Source organism: Lolium perenne, chromosome 7 (genome assembly GCF_019359855.2).
Source record: "Lolium perenne isolate Kyuss_39 chromosome 7, Kyuss_2.0, whole genome shotgun sequence".
NCBI classification, from domain to species: Eukaryota; Viridiplantae; Streptophyta; class Magnoliopsida; order Poales; family Poaceae; genus Lolium; species Lolium perenne.
The window spans coordinates 301,473,062-301,491,823 of NC_067250.2; the positions used below are offsets into that span (position 1 = coordinate 301,473,062).

At 50.0% G+C, this 18,762-nt stretch overlaps 2 protein-coding genes and 1 pseudogene across 4 annotated transcripts; all 3 read left to right on the forward strand.

The window, feature by feature from the left end:
- Positions 1-832: 832 nt before the first annotated feature.
- LOC127315118 (BTB/POZ and MATH domain-containing protein 2-like) lies at positions 833-9,548 on the forward strand (annotated as a pseudogene).
- Positions 9,549-11,332: 1,784 nt separating this feature from the next.
- Positions 11,333-13,984, forward strand: LOC127311996 (BTB/POZ and MATH domain-containing protein 2). 3 transcript variants are annotated; one of them, XR_011749584.1, is made up of 3 exons: positions 11,333-11,667; positions 11,790-13,154; positions 13,641-13,984. XR_011749584.1 is itself a non-coding variant. In XM_051342473.2 (2 exons), the coding sequence occupies exon 2, from the start codon at positions 11,836-11,838 to the stop codon at positions 13,015-13,017; it is 1,182 nt and encodes a 393-aa protein (XP_051198433.1). In that variant the 5' UTR covers positions 11,334-11,667; positions 11,790-11,835; the 3' UTR covers positions 13,018-13,349. The 3 variants fall into 3 exon arrangements, 1 of the variants encoding a protein (XP_051198433.1); XR_011749585.1 differs by having other exon boundaries at positions 13,702-13,984; XM_051342473.2 differs by lacking the exon at positions 13,641-13,984 and having other exon boundaries at positions 11,334-11,667; positions 11,790-13,349.
- A 1,106-nt stretch (positions 13,985-15,090) lies between these two features.
- LOC127314711 (BTB/POZ and MATH domain-containing protein 1-like) lies at positions 15,091-17,545 on the forward strand. The gene is made up of 2 exons (XM_051345226.2): positions 15,091-16,130; positions 17,192-17,545. The coding sequence occupies exons 1-2, from the start codon at positions 15,200-15,202 to the stop codon at positions 17,410-17,412; spliced, it is 1,152 nt and encodes a 383-aa protein (XP_051201186.1). The 5' UTR covers positions 15,091-15,199; the 3' UTR covers positions 17,413-17,545.
- Positions 17,546-18,762: the final 1,217 nt, after the last annotated feature.

Consider the following 18,762-nt stretch of genomic DNA (forward strand, 5'->3'; position numbering starts at 1 on the left):
AGTACCATCCGACGGATGTATCATCTTGTCGGTGTATCTGTTTCCTTCCACGGCCCACCTCATCTGCTGGGCAGTATCCTCGGTCATGAAGAGCCGCTGGATCCTCGGTAGAACTGGAAGATAGCGGAGGATATTCTTGGCAATCGTGGTCTACCTCTTCTGACCATCACCATTGCGGTCTACCTCAAAGTACCTAGAGGAATTGCATTTGATGCAATAATTTGTGTCAGCGTGCTCCTCTCTGAATAGCATGCATCCCTTTGGACATGCGTGTATCTGCTGAGATGACATCTTAAGGTCGCTGAGCAATTTGGTCGAATAGTAGAAGTTTTGCGGCAAGAGGTGCCCTTTCGGCAGAAGGCTGCCTACGATGACCAGAAGTTCATCGAACCCATCTCTGCACAAGTTCCTATGGCACTTCAAGGCCATAAGGCGAGCGATGGCATCTAGTTGGGTAACCTCTGTATTTTCATGTAGGGGTTTCTGCGAAGTAAACAGAGCCTCATAATACTCCTTTGTGTTTTCCTCCGGGTCCTCACTTGTCTCCGCATCTTGAGGTGTCTCCACCTCTACATGAGAGCTTTCAGGCACATTACCATTAGCCAAGTTTTCTAAGCACCTATCAAAACCAGTGTCATATTCCCCCCTTGGTTGAATCTGCCGCACCTCCTTCCTAGCACGTTTCTTTGCCTTTTCTCCATGGTAAGTCCAAATCTTGTAGGATGGTGTGAACCCAAACTTGATCAGGTGCATACTCATAGTGTCCTTGTCCTGTGCCTTTTGGTTAGCGCACTTACTACAAGGGCACCAAACTCTTATAGGTCTGCTAGGGATGGAAAACGCCCTATCCACAAACTGCTCGGTCTTTTCTCCCCATTCATCAGTATAGTTCCACTGACTAATTCTGCCATCGTACATCCAGCCACGATTATCCATCCTCTAATCAGCAACAAAACAGACGAACATATCATTTATATATCAAATAGGAAATAAATGCATCATATCTTTTTTTTACGCGTGCATCAACCTGAAACTCTACTAGGTGGGCTCCTAGCAGCCGACGGATCCGTAGATTGAGTACGTTCTCCCAGCTCTACCCCGATCCGAGACAGAATTTCGGCAGCACCTCCCCGCTGCTCTCCCGATACACGTCTCGGCAAAAAGCCGAGAGGGGTGTGCATCCGGAGAACAACGGGGAGGCGCTACCGAAATCCTGTCTCGGATCGGGGTAGAGCAGGGAGAACGTACCCAACTACGCATCCGCCGGCTGTCCCGATAAATGCCGTAAGAGTTACGGTTCATAATATGCGAGACCACTAATGCATATTTATCCGCGTAACCCTTACGGTCTGGAAGAGACGCCTAGGTATCGCGACAGACTTGGTGATCTCGACACAAAAAAACCTAGGTACATGTAAAGCTGGGAGGGCCGGAGATTTATACCCTAGACGCGTGAGAGAATCGTCGAAGAAGATTCGGGACGCCGCCCCCCGTCAAACACCCCCACGACGCCGCCCCCAGTGTCCACCTCAAAGCTTCACCTGCATAGCAAGAAAATAAAATTGTCATGCAAGTGAACATGAAATTCCCTAAATAAAATCATCTATACAATAAAATCATCTACACTAAAATCCGGCGAGCACGTCCGGCGAGCCGGAGAGCTTCTTGTCGCCCGCCGTGGTTGTTGAGCAAGAGGCCAAGAGCATGTGGATTCATGGCCCAGCGAACCTGTCGATGCCTAAAATTTGGTTCTCTATAAACTCGGTATCCAAACAACGCCTAAAATCTAACACTAGCTACTAAAATCCTACACACTAAAATCATTTATATCTAACACTAGCTAAAATTACCTTACATATGCAGGGGCTCGGGAGGCACAGGGCGCAGCAGCGGTGGAGGCTGGGCGCGGGAGGCTGGGCGTGGTGGCTACCGGAGCTGACCAGCGCTGCTGGGGGGTCGGCAAGGGAGGAGCAAGGGCGGCGACAGCGTGGGGGGGACTGCACGGCGCGCGGGACGGCGATGGCGTGGTGGAGGACTGCACTGCGTGCGCGTGAGGCGGCGACGGCGTGGGGGAGGACTGCAGGAGGTGGCCGGGGGAAGGGGCTGCGGCGGCGTGGTCGTGGGGCCGGGCAGCGGCGGCTGGGAGGAGCAGGAGGTGGCGGCGGCGTGGTCGTGGGGGCGAACGGCGGCGCCTGGGAGGAGCAGGAGGTGGCGGCGGCGTGGTCGTGGGGCCGGGCAGCGGCGGCGTGGTCGAGGTGGCGGCGGCGGCGTCGTGTGTGGGGAGGTCGATGGGGAGGAATTCGTGCGTGGAGGATGGGGAGGACAGCGTTTTGTGGCTCAGGCCGTCCCGACCATGGCCTTATCCACACTCTTTGCCGTGCGGGCTTCTTTGCCGTGCGGCAAAGCACCTTTGCCGTGCGGGGCATCTTTGCCGTGCGCAGGGCTGCCTTTGCCGTGCGGCAGGCTTCTTTGCCGTGCGCCTACGCACGGCAAAGAATTTTTATTTTATTTTTAACATTTCTATCAATAACATTAAGTTTTATTTGTTATTAAGTTTTTATCAATAACATTAAGTTTTATTTGTAACATTAAGTTTTATTTGTAAATTATCAATAACATTAAGTTTTATTTGTAAATTATATTAAACTTGTTTTTCAAAATGTGTATTATTTAATACTATATGTTTCATGTTTTTCAAGAAATGTGTGATTCAATCCGGTTCACCACGCGCGGAGAAATCTAGGGGACCCGTCGGGGCACACAAACCGTTGTGGGGGGGAGAATGACCGCCGGAGCACCGGAATCACTAACATTAACCATAACCCTAACCCTAAACCCTAACCCTAAATCCTAACCCATTAACCTAGCCACATTAATCATAACCCTAACCCTAAATCATATAACCCTAAATCATAACCCTAACCCTAAACCCTAACCCTAAATCCTAACACATTAATACTTAACCATAAATCCTAACACATTAATACTTAACCATGCATCATAAACCCTAACCCTAACCCTAAACCCTAAACCTATACCTAACCATAAATACTTACCTTTAAACTAAACCCTAGCTCTACCCCCTAAACCCTAGCCCTAACCCTACACCTAACCCTAACCAGTAGATCAGGCACACCCTCGATCGTGTGACAATGTCTCTAGCTGCGGGTATATGTGCCAAAGGGTCCCAATCTTGGTTCTCCATGTGTATATGTACTAAACAAACCTAAAAGAATGAAAGTTACATTGGTGCACCCTCGCGCGGAGAAATCTAGGGGGGTAGACCCGCCGGGGCACGCGTTCCGCTGTTTTGGGGGGGAGGAGGGGGATAACGACCGCCGGAGCACCGGAACCCCACCAAACCTTGCATGTGGACCTATGATATGTGTCAAAGTGTGGTACAAGGTCTAATGGTGCAAAAGTAGCTCCCCTAAACCCTAAACCCTAAACTGGGGAGGCTTCGAGCCCTAAACCCCTCTAAATCCCTAAACCACGACGCCGGAGCTGCAGAACCATGCATCATAAACCCTAACCCTAACACTAAACCCTAAACCTATACCTAACCATAAACACTTACCTTTAACCTAAACCCTAGCCCTAACCCTACACCTAACCCTAACCAGTAGATCAGGCAAACCCTCGATCGTGTGATAATGGCTCTAGCTGCGGGTATATGTGCCAAAGGGTCCCAATCTTGGTTCTCCATGTGTATATGTACTAAACAAACCTAAAAGAATGAAAAGTTACATTGGTGCACCCTCGCGCGGAGAAATCTAGGGGGGTAGACCCGCCGGGGCAAGCGTTCCGCTGTTTTGGGGGGAGGAGGGGGAGAACGACCGCCGGAACACCGGAACCCCACCAAACCTTGCATGTGGACCTATGATATGTGTCAAAGTGTGGTGCAAGGTCTAATGGTGCAAAAGTAGCTCCCCTAAACCCTAAACCCTAAACTGGGGAGGCTTCGAGCCCTAAACCCCTCTAAATCCCTAAACCACGACGCCGGAGCTGCAGAACCATGCATCATAAACCCTAACCCTAACCCTAAACCCTAAACCTATACCTAACCATAAATACTTACCTTTAAACTAAACCCTAGCCCTAGCCCCTAAACCCTAGCCCTAACCCTACACCTAACCCTAACCAGTAGATCAGGCACACCCTCGATCGTGTGATAATGGCTCTAGCTGCAGGTATATGTGCCAAAGGGTCCCAATCTTGGTTCTCCATGTGTATATGTACTAAACAAACCTAAAAGAATGAAAATTTACATTGGTGCACCCTCGCGCGGAGAAATCTAGGGGGGTAGACCCGCCGGGGCACGCGTTCCGCTGTTTTGGGGGGAGGAGGGGGAGAACGACCGCCGGAGCACCGTAACCCCACCAAACCTTGCATGTGGACCTATGATATGTGTCAAAGTGTGGTGCAAGGTCTAATGGTGTAAAAGTAGCTCCCCTAAACCCTAAACCCTAAACTGGGGAGGCTTCGAGCCCTAAACCCCTCTAAATCCCTAAACCACGACGCCGGAGCTGCAGAACCATGCATCGTAAACCCTAACCCTAAACCCTAAACCTATACCTAACCATAAATACTTACCTTTAACCTAAACCCTAGACCTAGCCCCTAAACCCTAGCCCTAACCCTACACCTAACCCTAACCGGTAGATCAGGCACACCCTCGATCGTGTGATAATGGCTCTAGCTGCGGGTATATGTGCCAAAGGGTCCCAATCTTGGTTCTCCATGTGTATATGTACTAAAGAAACCTAAAAGAATGAAAAGTTACATTGGTGCACCCTCGCGCGGAGAAATCTAGGGGGGTAGACCCGTCGGGGCACACGTTCCGCTGTTTTGGGGGGAGGAGGGGGATAATGACCGCCGGAGCACCGGAACCCCACCAAACCTTGCATGTGGACCTATGATATGTGTCAAAGTGTGGTGCAAGGTCTAATGGTGCAAAAGTAGCTCCCCTAAACCCTAAACCCTAAACTGGGGAGGTTTCGAGCCCTAAACCCCTCTAAATCCCTAAACCACGACGCCGGAGCTGCATAACCATGCATCATAAACCCTAACCCTAACCCTAAACCCTAAACCTATACCTAACCATAAATACTTACCCTTTAACCTAAACCCTAGCCCTAGCCCCTAAACCCTAGCCCTACCCCTGCACCTCACCCTAACCAAGTAGATCGAGCACACCCTCGATCGTGTGATAATGGCTCTAGCTGCGGGTATATGTGCCAAAGGGTCCCAATCTTGGTTCTCCATGTGTATATGTACTAAACAAACCTAAAAGAATGAAAAGTTACATTGGTGCACCCTCGCGCGGAGAAATCTAGGGGGTAGACCCGCCGGGCACACGGTCCGCTGTTTTGGGGGGAGGAGGGGGATAACGACCACCGGAGCACCGGAACCCCACCAAACCTTGCATGTGGACCTATGATATGTGTCAAAGTGTGGTGCAAGGTCTAATGGTGCAAAAGTAGCTCCCCTAAACCCTAAACCCTTAACTGGGGAGGCTTGAGCCCTAAACCCCTCTAAATCCCTAAACCACGACGCCTGAGTCACAGAACCATGCATCATAAACCCTAACCCTAAACCCTAAACCTATACCTAACCATAAATACTTACCTTTAACCTAAACCCTAGCCCTAGCCCCTAAACCCTAGCCCTAACCCTACACCTAACCCTAACCAGTAGATCAGGCACACCCTCGATCGTGTGATAATGGCTCTAGCTGCGGGTATATGTGCCAAAGGGTCCCAATCTTGGTTCTCCATGTGTATATGTACTAAACAAACCTAAAAGAAAGAAAAGTTACATTGGTGCACCCTCGTGCGGAGAAATCTAGGGGGTAGACCCGCCGGGGCACGCGTTCCATTGCTTTGGGGGGGAGGAGGATAACGACCGCCGAGCACCTAACCCCACCAAACCTTGCATGTGGACCTATGATATGTGTCAAAGTGTGGTGCAAGGTCTAATGGTGCAAAAGTAGCTCCCCTAAACCCTAAACCCTAAACTGGGGAGGCTTCGAGCCCTAAACCCCTATAAATCCCTAAACCACGACGCTGGAGCTGCAGAACCATGCATCATAAACCCTAACCCTAACCCTAAACCCTAAACCTATACCTAACCATAAATACTTACCTTTAACCTAAACCCTAGCCCTAGCCCCTAAACCCTAGCCCTAACCCTACACCTAACCCTAACCAAGAGATCGTGCACACCCTCGATCGTGTGATAATGGCTCTAGCTGCGGGTATATGTGCCAAAGGGTCCCAATCTTGGTTCTCCATGTTTATATGTACTAAACAAACGTAAAAGAATGAAAAGTTACATTGGTGCACCCTCGCGCGGAGAAATCTAGGGGGTAGACCCGCCGGGGCACGCGTTCCACTGTTTTGGGGGGAGGAGGGGGAGAACGACCGCCGGAACACCGGAACCCCACCAAACCTTGCATGTGGACCTATGATATGTGTCAAAGTGTGGTGCAAGGTCTAATGGTGCAAAAGTAGCTCCCCTAAACCCTAAACCCTAAACTGGGGAGGCTTCGAGCCCTAAACCCCTCTAAATCCCTAAACCACGACGCCGGAGCTGCAGAACCATGCATCATAAACCCTAACCCTAACCCTAAACCCTAAACCTATACCTAACCATAAATACTTACCTTTAACCTAAACCCTAGCCCTAGCCCCTAAACCCTATCCCTAACCCTACACCTAACCCTAACCAGTAGATCAGGCACACCCTCGATCGTGTGATAATGGCTCTAGCTACGGGTATATGTGCCAAAGGGTCCCAATCTTGGTTCTCCATGTGTATATGTACTAAACAAACCTAAAAGAATGAAAAGTTACATTGGTGCACCCTCGCGCGGAGAAATCTAGGGGGGTAGACCCGCCGGGGCACGCCGGAACACCGAAACCCCACCAAATCTTGCATGTGGGCCTATGCTATGTGTCAAAGTGTGGTGCAAGGTCTAATGGTGCAAAAGTAGCTCCCCGGTGTGACTTTCCTCACATTTGGGTGATAACACTTAGCAGATTTTCCGAAGCGCGTATTAATTGCTCCGAAACCCTGATATATGTGGGGGATGAACATGGAGAGTAATTTTGTAGTGCACATTGTCTTAATTAACACTAATAAATATTCATCAAAAAGTGAAACTAATAAAAAAAATATAAGTATGAGATGAAATAAAATAGAAAGAAAAAACCAATAAAATGAAGTATGGCGCACGGCAAAGAAGGAGTCGCACGGCAAAGGCCCCTTTGCCGTGCAATTTTTCTTGCCGCACGGCAAAGGGTGCGCCACGGCAACGTCCAGACCCTTTTGCCGTGCATCTTTACTTTGCCGTGCGGTGTGCAGGATCTTTGCCGTGATGCTTTTCTTTGCCGTGCGTGCTTCTTAGGCTTTGCCGTGCAAAGCTTCTTTGCCGTGCGCCACTGAAGAGTATGCCGTGCGGCTGTTCGTTGCCGTGCGCTGCTAGAAATCGTTGCCGTGCGGTACGTCTTTGCCGTGCGTCCTGCTTGCCCCGCACGGCAAAGATTTCTTTGCCGTGCAGCGGCTCACGGCAATGATTGCCTGCACGGCAGCGGCAATTTTTCCCGTAGTGACTAGTGTTGCGCGCTTGGTGCATCTGCTCAAGATCGAAGGCTTTAGCACGACGGCGACCATGAAAAGTAAGGAGAACATCAGATCCAGATGGCACGTCTGTGGGTACGACTGGGAGATCCGTGTCTACCCTGCAGCCAACCTGTACGACCTTCCTGCGGTAGCACTGCAGCTCGTCTTCCTCGGTGGATCCCGCATGAGCTGCTCAAGGGCGAGCTTAGGTTGTCAGGTGATCGATCCAACAGGAAAGATTATGCCGTCACAAGAAAAGAGTGTGATGAAAAGGTTCCACCGTCCCAAAGAACGCTCGGATTTGCTCAAGCTCATGTGTCGAGGAGGACTAGCAGCATCAGGGTATCTCAAGGATGATACTCTGACAGTGCGATGCACAATCACAGTGCCCGAGGAATTACCAATACCAACTATCGCAGCTGCTACAAAAGAGATCGTGCTACCATCCACCAACTTCCATCAGCAGTTCGGTGAGCTCATGCGGAGCGGAACCGGGGCGGACGTCACGTTTCTCGTGTCGGGTGAATCTTTGCCTGCACACAAGCTCATACTCTCTGCGAGGTCACCGGTTTTCATGGCGGAGTTCTTTGGACCGATGAAGGAGAAGTGTTCGGGACATGTGGTGGTCAAGGACATGGACAGGGCAGTATTCAAGGCCATGCTTCGCTTCATCTACACCATCTACACCGACATCGTGCCTGAGCTTGATCAACGGTTCGAGGAGGTGGCCACAATGGCTCAGCATATACTTGTAGCCGCCGACAGGTACGGGCTCAACAGGCTCAAGCTGATCTGTGAGGGCAAGCTCTCCGGTGGGATCTCCGTCGACACGCAGCTACAACTTTGGCCTTGGCTGAGCAGCACAATTGTCCGCAGCTCAAGGCTAAGAGCATGTCTAACAGGCCCCGTATTTTTTCGCCCCTTAAAACGCGAGTAGAGGGCCCTGTATTCGTTTTTCACCAGCCAAAAACACGTCCAATCTAGCAGAACCGGTAAACTCACACTGTAAAATAGAATATTCCCAAAATATGCCGAATCAAAAAAAAAACTCCCCTCATCTTCTTCCTCTAGCCAACTCCCGGCCTGCCACCGTGCTCCCCCGCCCCGCCCCCGGCCGCCCTCTCCTCGCCCCGCTCCGGCCCCGGCCGCCCACGCCCCGCCCCGCTCCCGACCGCGCCGCCTCGCCTGCTCCGGCCATGGCCGCGCCGCCCCCGGCCGCCCTCGCCTCGCCCCGCCCCGGCCCGGCCGCGCCGCCCCCGGCCGCCCTCGCCTCTCCCCGCCCCGGTCCTGGCCGCCCTCGCCCCGCTCCCGACCGCGCCGCCCTCGCCCCGCCCCGACCGCCCTCGCCCCGCCTCGCTCCGGCCAGCCCCGCCCCGCTCCGGCCGTGCTCGCGCCGGCCCCGGCGGTGCTCGCCCAGCCCCGCCCCGGCTGCAGTTCGCCGGAATTTAGCCGGATTCCGGCGAGGCAAATCGCGAAACGGTTAGATTTTCTGAAATTTCAGCCCGCCACGAGTGGGGGGTTGGCCCTGTATTTGCTCTCCCACCCCGTACAAGTAAGGGGCGAAGACCCGCCCCGTAATCGAAAACAGCAAAAATTGAAGCGGGGGCCGTTTTTACGGGGTCTGCTAGACGGCCGGGTAGAGCTCAAACCCGTATTCTGGCAGTTATTATACGGGTTTGCCCCTTTTACGGGGTCTGTTAGACCTGCTCTAAGTGTGCTGAGTTCATTGTCAGCACTCCTGCAGTTCTTGATGCTGTCCTGGCAACCGAGGGGTATAAGCACCTCGCAGCAAGCTGCCCTTCGGTGCTTGCCGACCTCCTCAAGTCAAGTCTGCGCGTGGGTGGAAGAACTGATGCATAATTAGGTGCTACTTGAGGTACAAAGTATGGCGGTGCATAGTCTATGGTTTGTGCTTGTCATGTCTAGTTAACTTATGCCCTGTCTTTCCAATGAACTGGAGCTCAGCTAGGTTCGTCTTTGTCTGCTTGTTATGTGTGTAGTAACTTGTGGTTCCCTGACTAGCGTTATGTGCAACTCTACTGCTTCCAGTGCCCTTCACTGTAATGTAATTTAGGGCTAATTAAATGGTTCAAGATTTAGTTTATGTCCTTGTATATGCTTGTCAGTGGCCAGTGTGTGCAGGGGTTGGCAAGAACCTTCTGCTAAGTGATGTTTAAGAGTCATTATCTCACCTGCACCCACGCAATCCTGATGTGTGTTTCATTATTTATAATGGCAGTTCCTACGAACATCTTGTCAGCAAATTCGGGAATAACAATAACAATAGTTATATCTGACAATGCTAGTCTCAAGGTAGATTATTTGTACATACTTTATGGCAAGAGCCAACAACTAGAAGGATTGCTATTTCCAGGCTACTGGATGGCGGCACACTAGAAGGATTCAAGATTGAAGATGGATAGATTTTGTTTACTGTTCATCTTTGTGTGGCTGTTTATTGTTACAGCCTTAGCTTCCATATGATTGTAATAAGTACACTATTGAACTTCGTTCTTTTAATAAAAGATATGGCTGTGTGCATCTATTGATGCAGAGGCCGGAGCGATGCTTCCATATCGAAAAAACTTTATGGCAAGAGCCAACAACTGAAAACTAGTGGTGTCTGCGTTGTATGCCTTCTAAAGGTTCCTGATCCATGAATTTGGATATCATTTGTGGACATGCAACAGAGTTGGCATATGATTCCTGTAGAAATTGAAGGGCGTTAGGAATTACCCATGGTGAAATTTTCTTTGACTTTTCTGAACCTGGTGGTGGCATTATTTTTGGCACCAATGACTCGCTGAGGATTTTGTGAAGGTGTGATCAGGTGCATTTGGCTGACCAGATTATTTTTGTTTATGTGCCTTCTGCCACGATCTTTGGTCAGTATGGTAGGTTGGGATGGAGACTTTATGTCCTGGCCATGGTTCCGGTCGACATGCTAGGGTCGAAGTCTCTGTATCGTGTTTTGGTGCGGATGAGTATCTAGTGTGGTGATTTGAATGTTTGTGCTGCGATCCTCGATTTTCTCTTTGTATATGCTCGATATGACTTGAATGAATGTTCTTCTTGCGATCCTCGATTATCAAGATAGGCGTAGTACCCTAGAACCAAAAAGTTACGGGTGTCTAGACTATCCGTCTAATAATGTGGATCTCGGTTATCTTTAGTCCCAATTTCCATTGGGTCCATGTCATCATGACACCAGACGGGCTCGTTGATGACTGGCACTAGCCAAACAAGTTGTTTCCCTTGCTAGGGTGCCGCCCCGCCTATACTGCCACCCCACTCACCCGCCATGTTACACCCCGTACCACCGTTGGTTTGTTGCATCCCTAACATATCTCCAGGTCTAGAGGGCGACATGTCTTAGGCCGGCATAGCACCCTTCCCCCTAAGTTTTTCTCATGTGTCGGCTTGTCACCCCTACGCGTTAACCCCTAAATTTCTTCCTCACACTTGTCGGCGCCGTCATCAGCCTCGTCGACTTCTCGGTCCAGTCTCATCGTCGTTAGTCGCTACTCTTGAATCGAGCGAAGCTCGTGAAGATTAAAAAAAATCCGCAAATCCTAAAGATAAGCACACAAAATATAAAAAGTTAGGTCGTATGGCGGGGGATTTTCCCTTTCTTGGTAGAGAATATCTTTGGTAAATGTATCTTTATTTTCACATTTTCTCTTTTCAAGTGGAGCTGAGTGAATCGTTTGAGTCACCTTCCACTTCTCCCCGTCTCCCCACAGTCAACGCCAGCCGCCGGCACAGTCTTCTTCTTCTTCTACTCCCCCCACACATCGCCTCTACTCCACGCCCCTCCCTCGCCGCCTCTCTCCACTAGGCAGAGCGAGTCTGGCTCGTCGGCGCCTTAATCCGGCCGCTGAAGCGCACCGATCTGGCCGGATCGATCCAGCCGGCGGGACACCACCCGACCCGCCTTGTTACCGTCGTCTCCTCTATCGGTGCGACGCGGAAGCAAGGCCCCGCTCCCGTGGTGCGCTCAAAAGAAGCACGTCGCGAGCGGACTGCTTCTGCTCCGGTGGCGCGGTGAGTCGTCCTGTCCTCGTCCTTTCTCATCACCTGTCTAAAATTTGTTAATCGAGAATCATTACTTCCTACGGAGAAACATTTGATCTCAACCATTTCGATTTTTTTTTGATCTGTCACAGTGTCAGGCATACAAGAAACTTCGATTCTGACTCTCCGGCCTTCCCCATGGAAATTGCCGGCGCAAACCTCACAGAAGTCGTGCGCTCGCTGAGGCTGCTCAAGATCGAGGGGTACAGCATGATCCATGACATGAGCAGTGACGATTACTTCAAATACAAGTGGATTTTCGACGGGTACGAGTGGGAAATCCGTGTATATCCAAGCGTCCTGAATTCAACGGGTTTGGACTGGTTCGTTGGAGTGCGTCTTATCTTTCTTAGTGAACCCCGGGGGCGCGCCGTGAGGACTACTCTACGCTGTGGCTTGGTCGGTCCGAGACGAGTGCTATGCAATGAACGTCATGATACAATAATATTCAGGAAGCCCCAAGATAGCTCAGCAAAAATTGCGCTAACGGGAGAGGGCTATATCGATGATGACGATGATTCTTTTAGTGTGCAATGCATCATTGAGGTTTTCAAGGAACTACCAGATATCCCACCAGTCCCGTTTAAAGAACTGCATCTACCATCGTCTAACTTGCATCAGCATTTCGCTCAACTCCTCCAGAGCGAGACGGGAGCAGACGTCACGTTTCTGGTGGACGGCGAGTCTTTTGCTGCGCACAAGCTCATACTCGCCGCAAGGTCCCCTGTATTTATGGCCGAGTTCTTTGGAGACATGAAGGAGAAGTGCTCGCCAAGTGTGGAGATTCAGGACATGGAGGCTGCGGTATTCAGGGCGTTACTGCAATTCATCTACACCGACACTGTGTCAGAATTCGAACAGCAGGACGCGGCCGATGAGAAGGCCATCTACGCTGACACAGAGTTCGGGATTAAGCGGATTAGTTTGGGGATGGTAGATGGCTATATACAAGCGCAAAAGGAAAGAAAGGATAGAAAGGATATTATAAGGTTGGGTTGTTTTAGAGAGAAGGAGGCGGCGGTGACGGTGATGGCTCAGCATCTACTTGCTGCTGCTGACAGGTATGGACTGGACAGGCTCAAGCTCATTTGTGTCGGTGAGCTCTCTGGTGGCATCAATGTGTTTACAGCAGCCACAACTTTAGCTTTAGCCGAGCAGCATAACTGCCCAGAGCTCAAGGAGAGGTGTGTTCAGTTTATTATTAGAACTTCTGCCACTCTGGATATGGTGTTGCGAACCGAGGAGTATAAGCACCTAGAGGCAAGCTGCCCTCTGGTCGTGATTGAACTTTTCAAGGCTGCGCGGGAGAGAAGAAGTTGAAGTGTATCTTGGTGCTTTGGGGCCAAGAGTTGATGGTGCATGGTATTGTATCTGTTTGAGCTTGCCTGAAATGACCTTTTCAAGGCTGGGCGTGGGAGAAGAAGTTGAAGCATATCTTGGTGCTTCGGGGCCAAGAGGTGAGGGTGCATGGTATTGTATCTGTTTGAGCATGCTATATGCCTGTCTTTCAATAAAATTTAGGAATACTTCTATGTACATCTGTATATTTTGTGGGCAACTAGTTTGCTTGTATTTCCCTTTCACTTTGATATGTAATTTTGTGCTAAATGGTTTGTTGTGAATTTGTGCTCGCCGATGGCAAGCATTGACAATGCGGTAGATGAGTGTGCGCAGAAAAGATTATCTGAGCTACAGCCACATAATAGTGGTTGTGCTTCAGTCTGTATACTGGGGTTTCTCACCTTATCATCACATTTGGGAATAACAAAAGAAAATTCTATCTAACAATGTCCTTTAAAAAATAGATGCCTTGTATTGATGTAATTATGTTATGTGCCACGTATCGATTACATAGACCAAGAGTCAACACCTGAACGCTTTTGGTGTTTGTTTTGTATGTTTTCCACAACATCCTCATTCATGGGTGTTGATTTTATTTGCAGATTGCTCTGCAACAATATATTATTTGTGGGAATGAAACAGAGTTCCCAAATTTCTGTGTAGATTGAAGGGATTTAGCAATTCTGGATGGTGGATTTCCTTCTATGCTCCTCTGAAGCCTGTGCAGGTTGGTATTTTCGTGATCAGGTCCATGTGGATGTGGGCAAGGCTTAACAGCTACAGATTTCTTGAAAGTCAAAGAAATTCAGGAACATAACTTATGCTACGGAAAACAGTGGTACTTTTGTTAGTTGTACACACACATGTTGCAACATTATTCTTAAGAAATCACGGTCGTCATGCATTGGAAGAAGTTGCAAGTATTTAAGAATAGGCTTTTGCTTCAGTTTTCCCCCTTCCCAAACTTTGTCTCCTGTGGGACGCAGCAATGACATGGTTCAGCTGTTGGCGAGAGCACACTTACCCTGTACTAACATGATTAGATTGCAGTTATTTTCCAAATGTATTACTGTGAGATCGATGTACATGGTGTTCAAAAGAACTCCCAGCATAAGAACCATGGTTATGTGCCACACTTTGAATGATCCTCCTCTTAAGTCTTAACATTACTGAATCGTAAGCCTCTTACCATTGCTGTCCTCAAAAATTTCGGATTGGCTACAACTCAGAGATATGTATAATCAAAGAGAGTGGACTTTTGGAGCAGGTGCTTGGTGAGCACCCGTATCTATACCGTGTATACTGCATCAAGATTCGTGCAAATTCTTTTTTTCCCCTCTCAAACAATTTCTCATTTTTGTATCTCTCGCACCACACAATGTTTGAACAAAAACAATTGCAGATCATTTAAACATAACAATTAGAACATGGGAAAAATATTTTGGATTTTTTTATTTCATTGTGTAAATATATATTTCAAGAATTTATTTTGAATTTTAAATAATTTGAAATTTAAAATTGCACAAAAAAATTCCGAGCTATTTTTGTCTCATTCCATTTGTTATCTTTTAGTGAATTGCAAAAAAATCAAATCAAAATATCACATAATTTGAGAGATATAAAAAAGAGAAAATCAAAAAGTGTGAGGGTGCGCAGAGCACCTGCTCTCTCACACTTTTCCCATAATCAAATGAAATGTAAAGAAAATTTGCATGATTGAGAATCAAAACTGTAAAGCGTTTTTTCTGACCAGTAAACGTGTATTTACCGTTTGCGGTTTGAGGGAGGTTAGAGATGCTCTTGGAAAGTCACGACTGCTCTGCTCGGGTACGCCCCCGTGGACGTTGGAAACAACGACAGAGACAGACCAATCGATGCAGAATTCGCTTATCAATTGTAGCTACGCCCAATGTTTTGCGATTAATAACCACCCTTACCATAGGAGCGGTGATTGTTGGCATTCTGCATTAATGGATTCATCTGTTTCTTTCAACTTCCAACGTGTATCGTAAGATGCGTCGCACTCTCCCCGAGCCGTCGCCGGTTCACATCGCAACCCAGTATCATACACTGTAGTCCGGCGTACTCCAGCCATTTCCCTGAAGGCTCACGAGGCCGGCGTCCCATATTCCCACTTCTTCCCCTACCCAGAATTGTCACCATGGCCAGCTCCAGCACAAACCTCACCGGTGCTGCGCGCGCGGTGGAGCTGCTAAAGATCGACGCCTACAGCGCGAGCACCACCATGGGCAGAGACGGCTGCATCAAGTCTAGATGGAACGTCGGTGGATGCGATTGGGACATTCATCTTTATCCTGCAACGTCCAAGTTCGGGATTGGGTATGGCGAGCCATTGTTTCCCAACCCCGAACTTATTTTTGAAAGGTTGGAATGGGGACATTCAACAAGGTGGGTTGCTCTGGACCTTGTCTTCCTCGGCGAACCCCGGCCGAGGAGCGATCCGATCAGGGCCACTTTTGCCTGCCGGCTCGTTGATCAGAGCGGAGTTCTTCAACCATCCCAAGAGAGGAGCGTCTCGAGGGAATTCAACCGCCCTTGTGCTTGCTCGGCTCCAGTCGTGCTCATGGAGAGGTATGACCTGCCAGAGTCTGGTTATCTCATCGGTGATTCTTTGGCTGTGGAATGCAGCATCACGGTGCTCAAGGAGTTACCTGTACCGACTATCCCGGCAATAAAAGTGATCCCGCCACTTCCACCAACCAATTTGCACCAACACTTCAGTGAACTCCTGCAGAGTGGAACCGGGGCGGATGTCTTGTTTATCGTGTCCGGCGAATCTTTTGCAGCGCACAAGCTAATACTCTCTGCAAGGTCTCCGGTATTCATGGCAGAGTTCTTTGGAGAGATGAAGGAGAACTCCTCGTGGCTCGTCGAGCTCGAGTACATGGAGGCGGCAGTGTTCAAGGCGCTGCTTCATTTCATCTACACCGATACCGTGCCTGAGCTCGACCAGGAGCTGGAAGCTGTGGTGACGTTGGCTCAGCATCTTCTTGCAGCCGCTGACAGGTACGGAATGGAGAGGCTCAAACTGATTTGCGAAATAAAGCTCTGCGGAGGCATAATTGTCGATGGTGTCTGCTCCGGTACAACCCCCACCTCCCAAACTCAATCTAAAATTTGGCAAACTCAAACACAAGGACGGCTGAGATCGCTCGATACCCCTTTACTTTTAATACAAAATTGTTATATGTATCCATATACAAAACCCGTATGGCCCAATTAAATTGTACGAATACGGTATACGAGTAACACACCGTGCCTTGCCTTATCCGCGCCGACTTTGCCGGACGACAGAATTGCTGCCTGGCTGGCGAGAGGCATAGCAACGTGGCGGCGTGCCTGCTATGAGGGACAACGAGTGATGCTGGCCGGTGGGCGGCGGGAGGCACGATAACACAGCGGCATGACGGCTACGAGGAATAGCGATCGGTGCTCGCCGGCATGATCAGTCAAGACGGCGGCGTGCAGAAAGTGTGATGCGGCGGCGCGGTGTGCAGCCGGACAAGCCGGCGGACCTTCTTCCAGACTGTCCGGCATGTTTAGGATGAAAGCAATGACATGCCGGTCGTCACGGCCGGCCAGCCCATCAATGATTCATTGGTACTACAAGGCCGGCGACAAGTCTGGCTACTCCGTTCCTTATTTACTCCTCTGTAACTACAGATTCATTGGTGCTACAAGGCCGGACAGGCCGGCTTAAATTCTGGTTGTTCTCTGTTATCTGGAACTACATGGACGGACAGGCTGGCGCTCTGGTCCGGTCAGTCCGTCGGTGGCACGGGCGCACGGTTGCCTCGCGACTGGCGGTCACCTCGCCAGTTTGAGCTGCGACACTCACGCCGAAAATGAGTGGGTAGAAGACGGAGACGATGGTGATCGGAGGTGTAGTGGGTGGCGGACTAGATCGCAGCAGCGGCGGACCTAATCGGCACCGACGTCGATCCTGATCGGCAGCGATGGATCGGCTAGAGGAGGATGTTTAGATCGTGGAGGTTTTGATGGAGATCGTTGATGTAGTCTCTATACGTATACGATGTATGGGTATACCGGGTTTAGATATGGGTTTCGGAGGGCTCACACTTAACCCAAACTGAGTTTGGTTGGGGGGGGGGGGGGGGGGGTTGTACTGAAGCAAGCCCCATTGTCGATACGGCGGCAACGACTTTGGTCTTAGCCGAGCAGCACAATTGCTCGCAACTCAAGGCCAAATGTGTTGAGTTCATCGTCAGCACTCTTGCGATCCTTAATGCGGTCTTCGCAACGGAGGGGTATGAGCACCTCGCAGCAAGCTGCCCTTTGGTGCTGGCCGATCTTGTCAAGAGTCTGTCCATGGGAGAAAGTGTTGATGCGTAGCAGGTCCAAGAGTTCTGAGATTTGAGGATGATTTAGTTTCTACTATTTCTGTTTGTCATTCATATGGTCTAGTAGAAACTTGTGTTGGTCCCTCCCTAAGAAGGAATGGCGATGCCCATCTAAATGTAATCAGCGATTTAATCCCATCTATCAACAGATAAGGTGCTACGAGCAAAATAGTGCCTGCACTTTCTCCGCGTCCGTGATTGTCCATACTAGTATTATAAATGTCTAATAGCTAGCAGCCTTCTGTCTTGGTACATTAATGTGAAGAGTGGGTTGCTTCAGCGTTTGCAGCCATTGTTGGCTCTGCTGCATCCACACATGTGTGTACAGTTTAGTTCTGATCACCATGACATCAAATTTTGTGAAAAGCATGTGGAGAATGGAAAGGCAAGGCCAAACTAACAAAAAAGAATTAAGAACTGAACATAGTAGTTTATATTTTTCCATCTTCTTAATTCACCTTGCAATACAAGTTGTGGAGCTGTCATGAGCATATCTTAAATTAAATAGGAACTACTCAGGCAACAGTAACTAACTCTTTGTGTTGTACTCCAAGTCTCCAACGTCAAAAGAATGTACTGTATATACTATTTCATTCTGGTAGTTAAACAGAATAGCCAAAATACATGGAACAATGTTACAGGACTGCACTAGGTTCTTTTTTTCTTAGACCAAATTCAATTGCTTCATGTGTTTCTCAAGAGTGCTTGAGACCCATTTTTGCAAAAACTTTTCTTAACACTCAAGGCGAACACAAAAATTAAGCATGTTCCAACCGTCTTTACACTAAAAAATCTGAAGGCATATTAGGAAATGTCAGAAACAAAGACAGGGCTCCTCGCGTCGCTCCCCAGGCGACGCCGGGAGCCAAACCCCAACCGCGCCGCCAGCAGCCAGCCTGCGCCGCCGCTGCCGCCGGCCCATGCCGCGGTGGCGGCGGGCCTCATCTCCAAAGGGGGTGAGGGGGCCCGAGCTCGTTTCCGTCGAGGTGGCCGGCCCGTGTGGGGCGTCGCCGGAGGGGAGGGAGGAAGCCAGGGCGGCGGCCCTGGAGTCTCATCTGCCGCGGCGGTGGGAGGGTGCGGCTGGGCGTTGCGGGCTGTGGCGGCACGGTCGTGGCGTAGCAAGCAGGCGGCGGCCGGCGATGCGGGCCATCTCGGGCCCGATCTGGGCCACAGTGGGCTAGAGGTGGTGCGGCGGAGGGTTGGTGCGGCGATGTCTGCTGGTGCCGACGGGTTGCTCCGCCCAGGCGTCGGGGATGGCCAGGCGGGCGCTGCTGCTTGGTGTCTCCAGGCGGGTGTCCGCGGGCGGCTTGGGCGGGCGCTGTGTGGCGCGGAGGCGGGCGCA